Consider the following 17,834-nt stretch of genomic DNA (forward strand, 5'->3'; position numbering starts at 1 on the left):
TAACCCTGATTTAAAATTAGATACGGAAATTTGAATTCCGATAAGAACCTGAAATTTGATTCTGATTCTGAAATTTGAACATGTATCCTGAACTAAGAATAAGAAATCTGAATCTGAAATCTAAAATATGAAATCTGAGTCTGAAATCTCGATCTAGAATTTGAATCTGAAAAAAATTTAAACCGAAATCTGAATCTGAAATCTAAAATTTGAAACTGAATTTGAAATGTGGATTTTAATCTGAAATCTGGAATCTAAAATTTGATTTTCAAATTTAAATCTGAGTCTGAAAATCTAATTCGAACTCGGAGATCTGAATCTGAAATTTGAATCTGAAATCTGAAGTCTGAATCTCAAACTGAAATGTGAATTCGAAATCAGAATCTGAATTTGAAATATGAATCTGAAAACGAAATCTGAATCCGGTCACTAAATCGGAACACTAAATAGTAATCATAAATTCATATTTTAATCTGTGTAAGTTTGAAATCTGAAATCGGAATCTATATCTTAATCCTGAACTATGTTATTTGATTCCGTTACAAGAATCTGAATAATTTTATGTCAATCTGATTGCTAAAATATTTTCAGCATTCGATAGCCTTTGTAAATTCTAATGTAGGTATATCTAAAAACAACAAATTCACTTACCAGAAGCTCACATCCCACCAGATCACCGTTGCTCAGCCTAACTTTACTCCTATTTGCCCCATCTCGCATTAGCACACACTCCTCAACCTTGGCACCGTAACGGATTTCCACGTTTTTCACTTGCTCCAGCTGCTGATAAACACTGCCCAGCAGCACATCATTCTCCACAATCCAGGCAATGTTCTCGGACAGATCATCGTAGTTGAAGGTGATCAAGGCATCGGAACACGCATCCCAGACCTGCATTTTGAGTACCGGTTTGGCCCGGACCGATTCGATCTGCTGCCAGGCACCGATCGATTGCATAAGGCGCTGGGTACCATGGCTTAGGGCCGATACCCGATTGCTGAAGAATCCCGACGCGGGTGGTTTAAAACCGGATTTGGCGGCCTCAAGGAGGAGGATTTTTCTGTCTGATAAACGTGAATTTTTCCCTGAAAGAAACATTAAGTTGAAAAACATTTAAAAAAGAAAATTCTAAAGCAAACTTACCGAGGGCACAGGCCAATGTGGTCCCGACCATGCCACCACCCGCGATTATCACATCGTAATATTCTTCCGGTTTGTCGGTAGTCGTTTGTTTTTCGTTTGCTGCAACGCTAAAAGATCGACCCGTTTGCACCGGAAACCATCGCACGCATGCGAAACTTGAAACCGAAATTTTACGCATCACTCGACGAGCTAAAACACCACTCATTTTCGGTTCTGTTGCCGATACGGGATCGCGAAAAATCCGAAAATTGCGTTATAAAACGGGCGGATTTTACAACGAAAACGCGATGACGAAAATAAACAACAGTCGTCCGGCTGATCAAACAAAAAATTTGTTTTACCGAGTGAGTTTGAAGTAATATGTTTGAAATTTTTTTAAATTGATGCTACCTCGTTCAAGTTTGCCATCTTTGTTTAGAAAGTAAACAGAAAAACGGAACACGCAAGCCATCCACCCGCATTCTTTTGCTAGCGCATCAGGGAGCGGTTCCGGCGGAAATTACTCGAGTGTTTGCGGACAAATATCTGGATATAATGGCCAAATTAGTTGGCCCGTTGCTACTGTTGCTGGTGTCAATCGTCGTCGGAAGCGTTCGCTGCTCTTTGTCATCCGGCTTCAGTGACACGTTCGACGAGGAGCTGCTCATCAAACCACTACCGGATGGGTTCATCTACAGCTACTTCCAGTTTACGACTCGCTGGGAGCTGGACCGAAACGATAGCCGTAAGTAGCGATGATTATGCTTTAATTTTCAGATGTAAAGATAAGATAATCAAAATGACAATATCCTGAATCCGAGTATAAGCTCATGGTCAAGTTAAGAAGGTTACAAATATTGGCCAATACATTTAATGACAAAATACTGAACCGAGTACAAGATCATGGTCCGGTAAAGAAATTAAAAGACAAAAACTCACCCCCTTTCTTCATCTTTTAGTCCTGCACACCCACTTGGTCTCCCGTTCCCTGGCCGAACTCTTTCTCCATTACCACATCGGGGAGCTGCATTTGAGCTTCACCAGTGGCATCTGGCGCTACGAACAGTGGGGCTTCCCGGTCATCGATGCCGGACCAGGAGCGGAAGTTTGGGCCTGGTTCGATCCACCGGCGGACGATGCTGAAGTGGACGCTCGCTGGAAGCAACTTTGCGGAACGCTTTCCGGACTATTTTGCGCCTCGCTTAGCTTTGTGGACCAAACCAATACCTTTAGGCCCGAATTTTCTCTAAGACCGCAGACGTATCGGTTTGCTGGTGGTGCGGAACCTAAAATTCGCTATGCTGCTTTGCCGAGGGAGGTTGTTTGCACCGAAAACTTGACACCCTGGAAAAAGCTGTTACCCTGCAAGTTGAGGGAAGGTTTTGCCTCTTTGCTTACACCGGATCACGTTTATTCGGGTAACTACCACTCGCTATCGGTTCACATGAGAAAGCTCTGTGCGGACAAAAAGTGTTCGGAGTTCCTATTGGAGGTCAGGCAAAGTGTAAGCTTAGTTCAAGATCAACGATTATTCGGAGGTAAAGATTGGTCCATTAGAAAACTGTACGGCCAAGGCGCTGAAGGAGCTTGTGTGCTGGCGGATAGCAGTAAAGTCTATGTAGATGTCACCGATCGAGACTACGACATGACTCAGAAACCTACGAATATCGTACACTCAACAAGAGGAGGATCGAGTTCCGTATTCTACGAGTATGACATAAAGCAGTACGAGAAAAAGCAAAGAATGTTCAATGTAGCAGCCATCGATAAACGAGACCCCAATATCATATCGTTGACTCCACCACCTCCTATCTACTCCAAGCGATTTATTTCCGGTGTAGGTCAGGAACGTGGCCGAATAGTAACGAGAATCACAAACGCCCACTGGTCCGATTTAAACCTTCTCATATTCGAAAACATTCCATGGTTTGTTCCCATCTATCTTCACACGCTTAAAATTACCACCAAAGACGACCACAAAATCCACCCACAAACAGTCAAATACATTCCCGGTCGTCAACGAGAGCGCCCTTCGCAGCTGGAAATCGCCTTCACTATCCCAAAGCGCAGCACCGTCGAACTTTCCTTCGACTTCGACTACATCTTCCTGAAATGGCAAGAATATCCCCCAGACGCCAGCCACGGTTACTATCTGCAACCATCGATCATCTCTGTAATGCTTCCGGTAGCACGCAACTACACTTCTCTCCCACGGGAGGCCTCCCTGCTTCGGGATTCCTTCAACGCTAGTCAAGCCAACGGCTACTTCCTACAAATCCGAACTGAAGCGCTACTGCTAACGCTTCCTATCCCCGATTTCAGTATGCCGTACAACGTGATCTGCCTGGCGTGTACCGTGGTGGCGCTCGCTTTCGGCCCGATCCACAACATCTCCACCAAGAAAATTGTAGCCAAGAGCAAGGAGACCAAAGCTAAGCCGAAAATGATGGATAAAATAAAAGGATTGTTTGGACGGAAGAAAAAGACTTGCACCGAGGAGACTGAGGAGGTAACGCAGCTGGACGATAAGACTGCTAACGATGAGCATGCGCCCAAAGCCGAGTAAAGATGATTTCAGCTTTTATCAAAGTTTAGGTTTAAGCTATTTCTAACAATTGGTATTTAGTGAGTCGTTTCTAAGTCATTATTGAGTGAAATACAGGAGTTTTAGAACTTACTTTTTAAGTTTTCTTTGAGCCGAATGTCAAAAATCACCTCAAAACTCAAAAAAACTAGATCCTGTGTTATCAAGTTGGAAAAATATTGAAAAAAATAGTCGCATAAAACCTGAAATTTGGAAATTTAAAACTTATTTGACCGAAAAAGAAAGGTGCATTTCATACCATCTGCCCCTTCTCAACTTTTCATTCGGCAAGCCTCAAAACTGCAGGGCAGCTCAGCTGAAAATTTGACGTTCTCTTTCGACGATTTCGTCAACAAAATACATTAAATGCATCGCCCCACCACCCCCTCTCGAGCAATAAGCCCACTTTACTCGGTTAGAGCATAAAATATTTATGTCGAGTTTTATGTTTTTTAACCTTTGCTCTTCGCAACTTGCATGCATTTGCATTTTTTCCTCCTCGTTCGCCCAACAAATCAAACTGTCAAACAACAGTGTACCAATATCCGAAATTATTGTGTATTTTTACACCTCCGATTTTGTTCGATAAATCAACAGCACATACGTTTGCTTGCTAGAGTGTAAGACGGGTGTAAAAAATGTATCTGTAACTATTCGGAGCAGCTGGGTGTGATAAAATTTAACTGTTTACATTCTGCTACGGTCACAGGTGATTCATTCAATTGTAATTTCCATAGAGTAGCATTTTAATGACAAGTTCTTGGAACAACTTTCTCTTTCAGCTCCAACCAAACAACCATCATGGATAAAATGGAGGAGATCAAGTACAAAGTACTTGATTTGATTAACAAAAAGGTAATTCGAGCTTTTGGTCAACGAATTGCGCAATGCTCATTTGTTTGTTTTGCAGAAGGATGTAAAGATTCCCAAGATGGGGTTCACCGATTATTACGTCCAGCATCAGCAACAGACTCCCAAACCGAGCAAACACTCCTCGGTTCCCGGATCGTCTCGGAGCGCGGCTGGTGGTGGTTCATCATCCGGACGCAATTCTGCTGCTTCCTCGTCCCTGTTCGATTACTTTCCATTCGATGAGGACGATGATGATGAAGAATTCCTAGCAAAACGAGGTCAAGACGAAACAGACGGCAATTGTCACCGGCTCTCGGATCAGGAAGTTCTCGAATCAACCGAAGCTATCTACTTCGATGCCGGAAGTAACACCGGCCTGCATGAGCTGACGGTAAGGTTTCCAGAATAACGAGAAATATATTCAAATTTAATAATTTGTTCATTCCAGAAACTCTCCGAAACGGACCAGCTTTTAAACTGCTCCTGCATCGAACAAGTCATGACAACCCTGCGGCAACAGCATAAGGTAATCTCGAAAAAAGTGCTGCAACTGATCCTGGAACAGCGACCAGCCTGTCAGCAGGAATTCCTAAGGATTCAGGAAACCGAAAACCTACTGAGACAAACGCTCACAGCCTGTCGTACTACCCGCACCCATCTGGACGGTTCCAAGCAGTTGCTCACGGCTACCAACCTTCAAATTCTAGCCGCCTACAAAAAGCGCCAAACGCTGATACAGCTGCTGAAAATCCTCACCACACTGAAAAGCATGCGCTCGATCGATCAACGCCTGCAAAAACGTCTGACAGAGGCAGACTACGGCGGGGCCATAGCAATCCTTCTAGAAAACAAAAACCTTTCCGAGCGCTTTCAACAGTTCCACTGCGTTGAATCGCTTTCCACCAAACTGCAGGACACCCTCATCATGAGCGAAGTTCAGCTGGAAGCTGTCCTCAACGAAGTTCCCAATGGCTTCGACGCCAAACGCTACGCAAAACTCCAGGAAGCGTATAAACTGCTTGAAAAACAACTGATCGCGATGGACCAGCTGCATATGAATTTCATCTCCTCGATCCATACGGCGGCTTTTACGGTGTTAAAGCAACATTCGGAAACCATCATGCTGCTGGACGACGGAAACAGCAAACAGCAGAAGCTGACCTTCGAGCAGATGTGCGAGAACGTGCCGAGCGAGAAATACATCCACTGCATGACCGACCTGTGTCGAGCGTTTTGGAAGATTTTGGTCTCGTACTATCAGGTGAGTTTACTGTCTTTGGAATACTTTAATCATTTTTATTAGAACGTTCATGGTGAAACACAGCACATTTTAAATGTTCAAACGAGTGGACACATCCTGTTATTTTGTGAGGTTTATTTCCGGCTACTAAGTAAAACGCCTGAATGTATACAATCGAATCAATAGTACCGATGGTTTTTTCTTGAGGACAAAAACGCCGTTGTTTAGGCAACGCATAGGTTATAGAATTGAAGACGAATAAATATTATAAGGTGCACCGGGGATAGTGGAGACTATGGGTGTAATTATGATTGGATAAAAGTTAAAAAATGAAGTTCAGAATTGATGCAGTAGCAGGAAATAAATTGTTTTTTTTAACCCTTTTTGCTAATCTCGAAAAACTTTCTAAACTAGAATTTCATCGCTTTAATTAGATAAATATGAGATGCGATGGAGTTATGAGTAAGTTTGTTAAAGCGGAGTTTTTATAAAACATTTTGAAAAAGGTGACTTTAAAATTATGATTATGGTCCGTATTTTCTATAGTACCTACTGCTTATTTATTCTTAGATATTTTAAAAATGCATAAGAAGGAAGACAAGAACACAATGCCACTGTTTTACCGAAGTCTCGTGGTGATGATAAGGATTCTAAAAAATCGGATCAAACATCATGAGCTCTTTTTCAAGATGGTAATTAAGTTCAAAGTTCAAATATTTACTACAATTTCATTAGATATTCTATGTTATCAAAAAAATTAAACTATATTGGCTGATCTAAAATAGATTTATGTAATCGTAACACGTAATGCTCTTTGGTGGAATCAAAATATTTAAAAATTTCATTTGGGTGGATTTTATTTAATTTTTGCTAGATTTAACGTAACCAATTTGAACGATCGTAGAAGAGTTAGGACGAAAGCATAAAGAATTTCATCAATGATCATTTCTTATCCTGCGAATACAGTTAAATCGTGTTGGATGGAAGAAGAAGACAAGCAGAATCTATGGTTGGATAAAAAAAAACACTTTCTTCGGGGAATTTGAAAAAAAAAATGGCTGACTCCTGGCTCCACGTAGCCAACATTTTTAACGCAAGAACTCTAAATGTGACATACAGAATTTGTAATCGGGTTTTTCAGAAAAGTGTGGAATGTTTTGAAAAAAATGTTGGGAAAAGTTGTACTTGTAGTACTTGATAATAAGCATATATTCATACTCTATCAATGCTTAAGGCCATGGTGGTTGTATTGGCAATACTACGATCTATGCTTCTTAATAAGTAGTTAAAAAAGTAGTTAAAAATAACTCGAGAAGATTGACAGTGAAAAAGATTTATTAGCAGCTTGGTGGAGCGCGGTTGTTTATTGAAGAAAACTTCCGTTTCCATAGAGATGACCAGTAACCAGCATTCTTCGTTTGCCGATTATTCCAACACCCGCTCTGAACCGTTCAATCCCAGGGGGCCGCAGGTTGCAGAAACGTCCAGGTTCCGGAGCCTTCAGTGTGCCATATGATGCCATATGATGCCATATGATGCCAGAAAATGGTGTTTCACATCAATATGCTTCACACGCTTGTTTTCTTAAACGGTTTTCCAGGGGGAACTTGCTGCAGATCTTCTAGAATTCTTTGTAGCCACAGTCCTTCGGAAGCTGCTACGCTTAAGGCTGCATACTCTGCCTCACAGGATGACAATGCATGCAATGTGTTGCCGAATACCTTGAGGACATAACCGCTCACGAATTTCCGCTCTTCAGTATTCGACGCCGAATCAGTGTACCCGGTCAGTGCTTCAGTCTTTTCGTCTCGCTTGAACTGGAGCTCGAGTTTATTCGTGCCTTTCATGTATCGGATCACACTTTTCAGCGCTTACCAGTGTGCGTCGTCAGGTTGATTTTGGAAACGTCTCAAGTATGCAACGGCGAATGAAATATCGGGATGGACACATAGCATTGTGTACATGAGACTGCCAAGTCACTCACGATACAGATGACAGACCTCCATTCGTTAGGAGAAAACAGGCCTTCTCCATTGGTGTCTTTAAGTGTCGTTGCAATCTTTCATGCCGAATTTCTCTGACACACGATCCACAGCGACTTCTTGACTTAGATACAGCGAACCAGCAGTATGATCATATCGGATCTGGATTCCGAGAAAGTGTTTCACTTTTCCAAGGTCCGTCATCTGAAGGTTTTTGGAAATCTTCATCTGCTCCATCAACTCCATATGATCGCCAACGATGAGCAGCTCGTCAACGTAGACTTCTTCTAGTTCACCGTACAGGAACGCCATCTTGACATCGAGTTGATTGATGAACATCTTCCGGTGCACGGCCACAGCCAAAGCGGTTCGTATTGTCGCCAATTTAGCAACAGGGGAGTAAGTTTCGCTGTAGTCGACGCCAGCCTTCTGCAGGAAACATTTAGCGCCTAAACGAGGCTAAAAATCGCGCAGGTTTTCCATTTTCGTCTTGCTTGACCCGAAACATCCATTTGGATTTGAGAGGAACCACGCCAGCTGGTCGTTCTACCAGCCGCCACACGTAGTTTTCAGCCAGGAACTTCAGTTCTTCATCGACCGCTTGCTTCCAGAAAACCTCATGGTCTCGCCGAGCAATGTTCTAATACGAAGCGTTGGAAATGGAACGTTCGACCTCATCTTGTCCCACAACAGCATCAACCTTTTGGAACGATATCTGTAGGATAGGATTGCGCGACAGTGAAAAGTATTCCAACAACAAAGTCTTTTAACTTACCGGGGATCTTGCGTTCCCGCTCGCCGCGCCTCGGGGTTACCATATCGAGGTTCGAACCACGGTCTGTTAGCGAAGGGAGCACTCCGGTTTCGTCAACTTCATCGTCGTCAGTTATGATGCTGTTCTGATCCAGCGAGAGCACCTCTTCGCTTTGAACGGGGTTCCATGAGGCCGCACTTCTTCAACTTGGAAATCGTATTGAACCATCCCAAGCTGCCGGCATGATAGGACCACACACATCGGAGTGAACTCTTGAAGCACGGACTCTTGTATCCGAGAATGGTTCTCGGCACTGCTTCCCAAGAACACATACATCACAAAAATCCAATTTACCTGGTTACTCGGAAACACCTGTTACCATGTCGTGCTTAACTAGTGCTTGCGAATTTTGGATGCCCAAATTTGCTTTTGCCATCTTCTTCACAAAGAGAAGATTTTCTCGAAGATCAGGAACAAACAGTACATCTTTCAGGACCAATTTTACGCCTTCCTTATTGACGCCCGAAATTGTACCGAAATTGATGCCAGGTTATCAGCGATCTTTCGTCACATTGATGATCACCGGTGTCTTCAACTTCGTAAGATCAGCGAAACAGTGTATCACGTTCACGAGGTGGTCCGTGGCTCCAGAATCCAATTTAAAGGACACGACACCTGTCTCTCGTTCGGGAAAACTCCTTCCAGTCATGAAGGCTATCGCTTTACCTCCGCTTGCAGCATTAGCTTTAGCTCGTCCGTCCGACGCCAGTTTGACTTTACAATCTTCTGCACTTTCCCGTGAACTTAACGAACGCCGTCCTCTGTTTCGATCCTTTAAAAGCAGCATGCTTTTCTTGGTTCGAATCTGCAACTCGGTTCGTTTTCTTTAATTTCTCTGCAAGAAGGCGCTCTCGAACAACGTCCAGTTTCAGATTTCCCTCTCCAAGATTCTCCAAGGCGGTAACTAAGAGTGGCAAAGAGCTGAGCAACAACGTCGTTTTCTTCGAGCTTCGCTCCGGCCAACTTCAGCTAACGAATAAGGTCTTCGAAGATTTTCAAATGGTCCTTCACTGACGGTCCTTCAACTATTTTCAGCTTCGCAAGTTGCTTTCGGATGAACGTCTGCGACGAAACGGATTTCTTGACATAAACGTTCTCTAGGCTCGTCCAAATTTCCTGTGACGTCTCCTTGTCCCGTACGAGGTCCAGCAGGTCATCGTGAATGAACGAAATCAGCAAATACGTCGCCTTTCCGTCCTTCTCCAGGAACTTAGCACGTTCAGCCGGAACCTCCGGGGGATCGTTTTTGACCTCGTCCATAAGATTCACCGATTTCAAATAAGCTTCCACCCCAATTGTCAAAGCCGGTACCCGAGAATTGCGGGATCCCGTGGACCGGATCTTTGCGTGAGTCGCCGATAACCTCTTGATAATTGGTTAAAAATAACTCAAGAAGATTTACCGTGGAAAAGATTTACTAGCAGCATGGTGGAGCACGGTTGTTCATTAAAGAAAACTTCCCACAAACCACAAACCCACTGGTTTGTCAATCTGTTAAGTCTCCAGAAGTTACACTGATGGTTAAAGGCCGCTCCGCCGTATCGCATGATGCTTGAGGACACATTCTACAATACCTTTTTTCTGCACAGGATCGCTTAGCAATTCAATTCGACATGATCTGTGAAAGGAGGACTGTAGCTATTTTTCATAGCCCCTGAAATGGCCGCCCGTGCTAAAGTAACAAACCTCGAGTATTTGTGATGAGGTTCGAGTAGCCCGGAGAAGAGGTTGGTGTTATTAAACCCTCAATCGTTACGAGGAGAAGTTGGATCTCGAGTTTTTAGAGGGAAGATCAGGCCTTTAATCATCTAGACATGTGGGCTTCCGATATGTAAGCTTCCGATAACCTCGAGTTACATCGAGGAGAGGTCTGGCCTCGAGTCTTCAGTAGAGAGTTCAGGCCTCCAATCGTTTAAAAGGGAGATCAGGCCTCGATTCTTAGGGAAGAGAGGTATTGCTGGAATAGATTTTGTAAATGAGTATGCTTTAACCATAAAAAGATATAGACTATAGTTTAACCATAGTTCGAGGTGGTACCCAAAGTCAGAGGCCTCAGGTCCCAGGTGGCGACAGCTTCTCGAAAAATATTGGCAGAAGAAGTGGTGCGTCTGGGTAACAGATATCAGTTTTCAGACGTAAAATATTTCAGGCACAAGAGGTGTCAGCGGTGTTAGGGTTCGATACGCGTTTCAGGGGGTCGTGAATTTGATTCATGTGTGTGGCCGATTCGCAAAACGAGGTAAGGTCGGACCTTGAGTCGTGTAGAGTTGAGGTCGTTGGTGATTTCGAGGTAGTAACCAAGGTCAGTTGTCCCAGATGGAGTTAAGGTAGTAAGAGTTATGCGTGAAGTATATGTATCATCAGTCGTCCCATTACACCCATGGTCCCAGAGTAGCAAACTGGGGAGATGCAGTGGATCGTCGTTGCTTGGACTACAGTTCGTAAATGAAACTAAACACCTGGGTAATCAACTAATAAAAAATGCAGCGAATTTTAGGTTGTGCGCCTATACTTTTGGTTTTGGCCATTCCTGTAAGCGTAGCCTCATAAGTATTCTTTAGCGTACGTGTTGTCTTTCAGAGACGTTCGCTTGTCTTCGTCGCTTTTCTAGCTGGTCACGCGAAAGTGTTGCTCATCCTCTAGTCGCTCGTCAAACCCGGAGTACACGGTGTACTACATCTCTGGTAGTGCCCATATTCGCCAGGTCAAACTTCAGCCATTCTAGAACTTTGTGTAAAGTTTGTACTCTGAGGTTTGGAAATCGACTACCCCAATCCTTTGCCCATGCGCTGAAGTACCATATCCATCATAGCCTTAAACCTCTTCAAGGACACCTTATCAGGTATAAGAAAAAAAAGGGTTTTAAAAAAGTCTTAGTTGGGCATAATACCTACAGAACAACATCTCGTCAGTCGGTAACCCAATTTTTGCCGTGCAACTTCAACTTCTCCTTAATCATCGTTTTCCGCGAAATTTCAGAAGCGTTAGAGTCTACAGATATTGTTTTACCCCTTTGATGTATTAATCTTTCATTTTCTTTCTTCACAAGGTTCGCTGCTGGCATCAGAACCAAAAACTGTACGAAAAGGGCCAGCAAGCACAACAACAACAACGGAAAGAGTCGACTACGAGTACTACAACGACAGTTCCAACCACGGCTAGCGACAGCAAAGAGCAGGGTGCCACCTTCCACGAGGAGTACATCCAACAGAAGCTGGACATGGGCCAGTTCCGGCTGTGGAACGACATACAAGCGAAAATTGGTATTTTCATCAGCTCGACGCGGTTAAGTTCGCTGAAGTACGAGTACTTTATACAGATTTTGGCGATCGTGCAGCGGTTGAAGAAGGTAGGGATTGAGTTTTGTGACGATCCATCGGAGAAGCTGATGGAGCATATGCAGCGACAGAGTGCGGACTTTTTCCGCCGGTATCACGGGAGTTGCCTGGAGGAGATTGGACTGTTTTTCGACCACGAAGTGTGGGTTCCGATTGGGAGTTTTACCGACGTTAGTCAGCTGCAAGAGTACAAAAACTTTAAGCATGCGTTGGTCAAAGGGCAGAATGGAATTGTGAAAGGTGCAACTAGTAAGGAGCAGAAGCAACTGGATGCTTTGGGAATGGCTGCATCGGGTGGGTCACGGGCACAGGTGACCAGTTGTTCTTCGGTTCATTCTCAGGACGAGAGTTCGCTGTATGGGTCGTGTGGGTATTTTCTTCGGTTTACGGAGAAGAGTTCCCCGTTCGATGGAGGGTTTGATTGTACAATGTTGGAAGAGGACATTTTGGCGGGTATTGCAGACGAATCTTCGTATTATTATTCGGAAGATAGTAGTGACAACAATGAAAACTATTTTCCTGGGCAGAGCCCGGAAAAGAAAAAGCCTTCGAGAGAGCATGAGAAACCCAGTGCGCCCGTTCAATCTTCTATGCCACCAACCAATGGCCTTACCGTGACCAACACATCGCTGACTGTCCTGCGCTGTATTGGACGATATTTGTACTTTTGTAAACTGCTACATTCCATAGCGCCACACATTGTGCGTTCCATGACGGAGCTGATCGATTTTTATCTGTACGCGGTTCACGAGATCTTCTCGCGCGATCTTCCAGTGCCAAGAGACAATTTGTACACGCCGTTGCTGCGAAAGACCCTGGACAAGATTCAGTCCAACTTGATCAGCAAACTGCGCAAGTGGCCTCTGTCTGACGAGATGATTGCCGACGATCTGGCCAATCCAGATCTAGCCTATGGGTTGCAGAAGCGGATAATTGCCACGGAAAGTTGTGTTGGACTGATCGCTCAATTCCGGCTGATGGAGGAGTATCTGAACGGGTTGCTCCAGCCGGATCCGGTGGCTCAGGCGGAGTTACGTAGCTACTTGAACGAGATCGGCGAGTGTGCGACACATGTTAGGAAACCACTTTACATGTGCGTCACGGCACGGATCGTTGATTTGCAGATTGTGCTCCACGGCATGGGCAAGGTTAAGTGGGACATCAACCATATTAATGCGCAGCACAGTTCCTACGTGGACACAATCAATAGGGTGAGTTTGAGAGTTACCACGATTGTTTGAAGATGTTAAAGACTGTTTGGTTTCAGGGCGTTCAACACTTTGCTATGCGATTGGAGGAAATCACAAAGCAACAGATGACGCCAAGCATTCCGAAAGAAACACTGTGGGACTGTTTTGCCCATGTCATTACACATCTTTTGGTTGAAGGGTAAGTTCTAAACAAACCAGTTTTCACTTCTTGATGATTACAACAAATTCATTTCCAAAAACACAGATTCTCCAACGCTAAAAAGTGCACCCCTGCTGGTCGAGCGCTGATGCAGCTAGACTTTACTCACTTCATCTCGATCCTGGAGATGATCTCGGGTGGGCGCTATCCAGAACATCGGGGCTACGTCGAGCAGTACATTAAGGCGTTCTATCTGCCGCGGGATCTGCTGGAGCAGTGGCTTCCAGAGGGTTTCAACGTGCACGGTTATTCCGTGAAACACCTTACCGGGCTGGTGCAGTGCGCCTGTAGCAGTGACAAAAAGCTCCGGCAACGGCTGCTGGCCATGCTGGAGAATGGCAGTATTATTGCTAGTGCTGGCGACAGTTATGTGGCCACTGCGGACGGTTGCAATAACGATCGAAGCGCTGCTCCAACACCGAGCGATCTGAACAAAGAATCTTCATCTGCGTAAGTTTTGTTTTTATATTCTTAGTTTTTTGTTCGTTGGGGTTTTTATAGGTAGTTTTGTCAGTGATAAACCGATCGACTTTTGGAGATGTATCTGGGCCGATTGAGTGAAGTACGAACGTTTAATGTCAAAAATGGGAGGTTACCAAAAAGTTAACTAGATCCCTTACCTTAGATACGCTTATGGGTTAAGCCTTAAGATCTAGGGCTGCTGGGGTCCAGTCGTATCGTCGTCTAGTGTTCTGATAATTGTATGTTTTTAATATCTTGGTACGTGAGAGAGCAGGGCTCTGTTTGGTTTATCGGGAACACGCCAAAAAGATAATAGATCCAATTGTGTTTAAAAAATTTTGTCAGATATTCAAGAACCTATCTTTTTTTGGAAAACTTATGATTAAAAAGAAGCAGTAAACGATGGCTAAAATAAATACCCAGAATCTTGTTAAATTTATTCTTGTTCAAGAATTCTATAGCTTTCAAAGGATCTCCTAGTAATATCTTACCCAGTTCCCACGTTTCTACCTCTCAAAATATCTGGAAATACTCGGAACATTTCTGGGAATTTCATGATTACGGCCACCTGCATTTTGTTTGTCTAGTTCCCCACTCCAACAATCCGTCACCGCAAATCATTCGTCAAAACCCGACTATCGAAAAAGACATCTATGGTTAATTCACGTCCTAAGGTTCAATTTGGCCTTGCGAGAATTTGAACTCTAAGCTAAGTGACTTGGCTTCCCCAGTACTCGGCCCACAGGTGGAAGTCCCTAGAAACAACCATGAAACTCCAGTCCGTTAGTTCTTCCATGATCTTATCTACCATTGTGCCAAACTTTTTGAAGTTCCATTTTGGTGGAGACATATTATCCGAAACGATTTGGTGCTATTTGCTCAATGTCTCTCGCAGCACGGTCCTAAAAAATGATTTTTTGCCGAAAAATTTTCAAGTTTAAAATTTTGCAAGATTCAAAAAATTCAAGGTTTTTCGCGTGCCCCCCGACCGAAAAAAATTGAAAAAGAGGATTTTTTGCCGAAAAATTTTCAAGTTTAAAATTTTGCAAGATTAAAAAAATTCAAGGTTTTTCGCGCGCCCCCCGATCGGAAAAAAACGAAAAAAAAGATTTTTTGCCGAAAAATTTTCGACTTTAAAATTTTGCAAGATTAAAAAAATTCAAGGTTTTTCGCGCGCTCCCCGACCGGAAAAAATCGGAAAAAATGTTTTTTTGCTGAAAAATTTTCAAGTTTAAAATTTTGCAAGATTCAAAAAATTCAAGGTTTTTCACGCGCCCCCGACCGGAAAAAATCGAAAAAAAATGATTTTTTGCCGAAAAATTTTCGACTTTAAAATTTTGCAAGATTCAAAAAATTCAATGTTTTTTGCGCGCGCCCCGACCGGAAAAAATCGAAAAAAATGATTTTTTGCCGAAAAATTTTCGACTTTAAAATTTTGCAAGATTCAAAAAATTCAAGGTTTTTCGCGCGCCCCCCGACCGAAAAAAAATGGAAAAAAATGATTTTTTGCCGAAAAATTTTCAAGTTTAAAATTTTGCAAGATTAAAAAAATTCAAGGTTTTTCGCGCGCCCCCCGACCGGAAAAAATCGAAAAAAATGATTTTTTGCCGAAAAATTTTCAAGTATAAAATTTTGCAAGATTTAAAAAATTCAAGGTTTTTCGCGCGCCCCCCGACCGGAAAAAATCGAAAAAAATGATTTTTTGCCGAAAAATTTTCAAGTTAAAAATTTTGCAAGATTTAAAAAATTCAAGGTTTTTCGCGCGCCCCCCGACCGGAAAAAATCGAAAAAAAGATTTTTTGCCGAAAAATTTTCAAGTTTAAAATTTTGCAAGATTCAAAAAATTCAAGGTTTTTCGCGCGCCCCCCCGACCGAAAAAAATCGAAAAACATATTTTTTTGCCGAAAAATTTTCAAGTTTAAAATTTTGCAAGATTCAAAAAAATTCAAGGTTTTTCGATTCGACCCGTAGGTTGTCATTTTCTGATTGTGAGCATCTACCTCAGCCTTTTCGCCGAGAACCTCAGCCGCCCTAGCCTTGTGGGTGTTGAGTAGCCGTCCAAATCCAGGATCATCACAAAACAGATTAATTGAAGATTATTATATGCAGAGCTACTGCAGCTACCTTGTCATCATGTGTAGTCGGAAAGCGCTTCTTGACAGTCAAGAAACGACGAAAAAAAACTTACTTCCCTGAAGTAAATATCTAGGGCGATCAATACTTTAGCATCTCCTCATGGTGACATCCATGAAACCGAGGAATATCGGGAGCAAAGTCCTAAACCCGATGTTAGACCTTATAAATTGTCCTTCAAAATTATCCCAAAAGCGCCTCAAAAAGCGTGCTGGCCAGAAACCATTGCCGTACCCTATAAAGAATATTTTTCCCGAATGGTGGGCTAGAAAAGTTGATTGAAGCTTCCTGAACCTGTACTTAAGTTTTTCGTTTGCCGGATCACATAGATACGCCTAGAGACGCAAAGCCTTTATCGAAACTGATAGGGCTTCAAGCCCACACACTACCAAAAAAATCTGTAAAATTACATCACATATGATGTAAATAAAAAGAAGCATCATATATGACGGAGTATTCAGTGCCAGTTGGAAATTACACGCCAGTAAAATTTTGCAACGTGTAAAATAAAAAATGAGGTAAAATTTAGAAACGTGTAAAATAAAAATGATGTAAATTATAAAATCACTGAATATTGGAAGAAAAACTTTCCAATTGGATTTTTGTTTTGTTTTATTTATCGTTAATATGATTCAATACTGGAATTTTCTCGTCTCTTAGTAAAAATAGAAATCCTTCTATAATTAATATAATTCATTTTATTAGAAGACAACATTTTTTTATTTCACACATAACTTTTATTACTTTTATTTTCTTCCCCGACGTACCGGATCCAAAGTTGAGCAACGTGAATCCGCTTCCTGAACCGCATCCCTGCTTCTCGAAGATCTCCGGGAACCATCAAAACCGATTAACTTTCTCGCGCGCGGGGAAAATACTTTGGCGCACGACTTGACTTAACAGTTTTTCTCACATTTGTCTGGTCCTGTTCTTCACAGTTTATAATTTTACATGACATTATCACATTCAGTGTATTGTAATATTTCATGTCGTGTAATTTTAAGAAATTTCCAATTCAGTGTTGTTGATTATTCTGTGTGACCAAAAAAAAGTTGTAAAATTACATCACATATGATGGAACAAAAAAGAAGCATCACGTATGATGGAATTTTCAGTGCGAGTTGAATATGACACGTCTATAAACTTCAACAGACGTTTAAAATTTGAAAGACATGTAAAATATTGAGACGTGTAATATTTAATTCGCACTGAAAATTCCGTCGTATGTGATGCTTTTTTTTATTTACATCATATGTGATGTAAATTTACATCAAATAATCGCGTTCCGTGTCAAGTAATATTTGTGTCATACAAATTCAGTGCTGTTAAGGATTCAACTTTTTTTAATTTGTAAATTTACATCAATAAATCGCGTTCCACGTCATGTAATGATACAGGTTTTCAATTTCAGTGTTGTTAAGGATTCAGATTTTTTTTCTGTGCAGGACTTTCTGCAACAACAGAGAGATCCCTTGAAAACAGAATTAATGCAAGAATTGCGTAAACTACTTTCATATAGAGGCCGTTTATCATAATCTGCTAGCAAACAGAGTTAGCTTAACGATAACAACTCCCTTTTCTTGTAAGAATTTGCAACAAAAGCTATTCACTTAGAATTTACGTCAAATTCTCGAGAAAGTATTCTCTTGGAATCGATGAGATGTTACAAAAGCTTAGAACTGCTTGTATGGCTACCATCGAGGACCTAATCGATCATTTTTAGCCTCGTCATCCCCATTCTTATTTTCAAACAGACTCCTCGAACACCCCTTCAACTGTTTAAATATTGCGTCTTGTACATGTATGCCTAAAAATCTCCGGGCACCTTGAATGACGAGAGACATTCGGTAGCCCGAAAGAGCAAAAAATGGTGGAACGACCGAAAAGTGTTAAAACA

General features: G+C 42.3%; 3 protein-coding genes across 3 annotated transcripts in view; 2 read left to right on the top strand and 1 right to left on the bottom strand.

Moving 5' to 3' along the window:
* LOC129751647 (ubiquinone biosynthesis monooxygenase COQ6, mitochondrial) overlaps window positions 1–1,467 on the bottom strand; it is a 36,393-nt gene extending 34,926 nt beyond the window's left edge. Inside the window, exons 1-2 of the mRNA XM_055747285.1 lie at window positions 1,144–1,467; window positions 652–1,085 (exon numbers count right to left, since the gene is read on the bottom strand). Of these exons, the coding sequence (XP_055603260.1) occupies window positions 652–1,085; window positions 1,144–1,348 (639 nt within the window). The 5' untranslated portion in view covers window positions 1,349–1,467. The remainder of the gene's footprint in view (window positions 1–651; window positions 1,086–1,143) is intronic.
* A 104-nt stretch (window positions 1,468–1,571) lies between these two features.
* On the top strand, window positions 1,572–3,799 carry LOC129751641 (GPI transamidase component PIG-T). Its single transcript, XM_055747271.1, has 2 exons — window positions 1,572–1,867; window positions 2,082–3,799. The coding sequence occupies exons 1-2, from the start codon at window positions 1,678–1,680 to the stop codon at window positions 3,686–3,688; spliced, it is 1,797 nt and encodes a 598-aa protein (XP_055603246.1). The 5' UTR covers window positions 1,572–1,677; the 3' UTR covers window positions 3,689–3,799.
* A 365-nt stretch (window positions 3,800–4,164) lies between these two features.
* On the top strand, window positions 4,165–17,828 carry LOC129738514 (syndetin). Its single transcript, XM_055729732.1, has 7 exons — window positions 4,165–4,415; window positions 4,489–4,561; window positions 4,617–4,949; window positions 5,007–5,819; window positions 11,644–13,143; window positions 13,200–13,321; window positions 13,388–17,828. Exons 2-7 carry the CDS (start codon window positions 4,508–4,510, stop codon window positions 13,794–13,796), a joined length of 3,231 nt encoding a protein of 1,076 aa, XP_055585707.1. The 5' UTR covers window positions 4,165–4,415; window positions 4,489–4,507; the 3' UTR covers window positions 13,797–17,828.
* Window positions 17,829–17,834: the final 6 nt, after the last annotated feature.

This window comes from Uranotaenia lowii, chromosome 1, assembly GCF_029784155.1.
Source record: "Uranotaenia lowii strain MFRU-FL chromosome 1, ASM2978415v1, whole genome shotgun sequence".
Lineage (NCBI taxonomy): Eukaryota > Metazoa > Arthropoda > Insecta > Diptera > Culicidae > Uranotaenia > Uranotaenia lowii.

What these genes read in the sequence shown, in the direction of transcription:
- LOC129738514 (XM_055729732.1), top strand. Translation starts at nt 4,508, where the DNA reads ATGGATAAAATGGAGGAGATCAAGTACAAAGTACTTGATTTGATTAAC. An exon ending in ACGTGGACACAATCAATAGG is followed by an intron (nt 13,144 to 13,199) that starts GTGAGTTTGAGA and finishes GTTTGGTTTCAG; the next exon opens with GGCGTTCAACACTTTGCTAT. An exon ending in ACACATCTTTTGGTTGAAGG is followed by an intron (nt 13,322 to 13,387) that starts GTAAGTTCTAAA and finishes CCAAAAACACAG; the next exon opens with ATTCTCCAACGCTAAAAAGT.
- LOC129751641 (XM_055747271.1), top strand. Translation starts at nt 1,678, where the DNA reads ATGGCCAAATTAGTTGGCCCGTTGCTACTGTTGCTGGTGTCAATCGTC. An exon ending in GCTGGACCGAAACGATAGCC is followed by an intron (nt 1,868 to 2,081) that starts GTAAGTAGCGAT and finishes TTCATCTTTTAG; the next exon opens with TCCTGCACACCCACTTGGTC.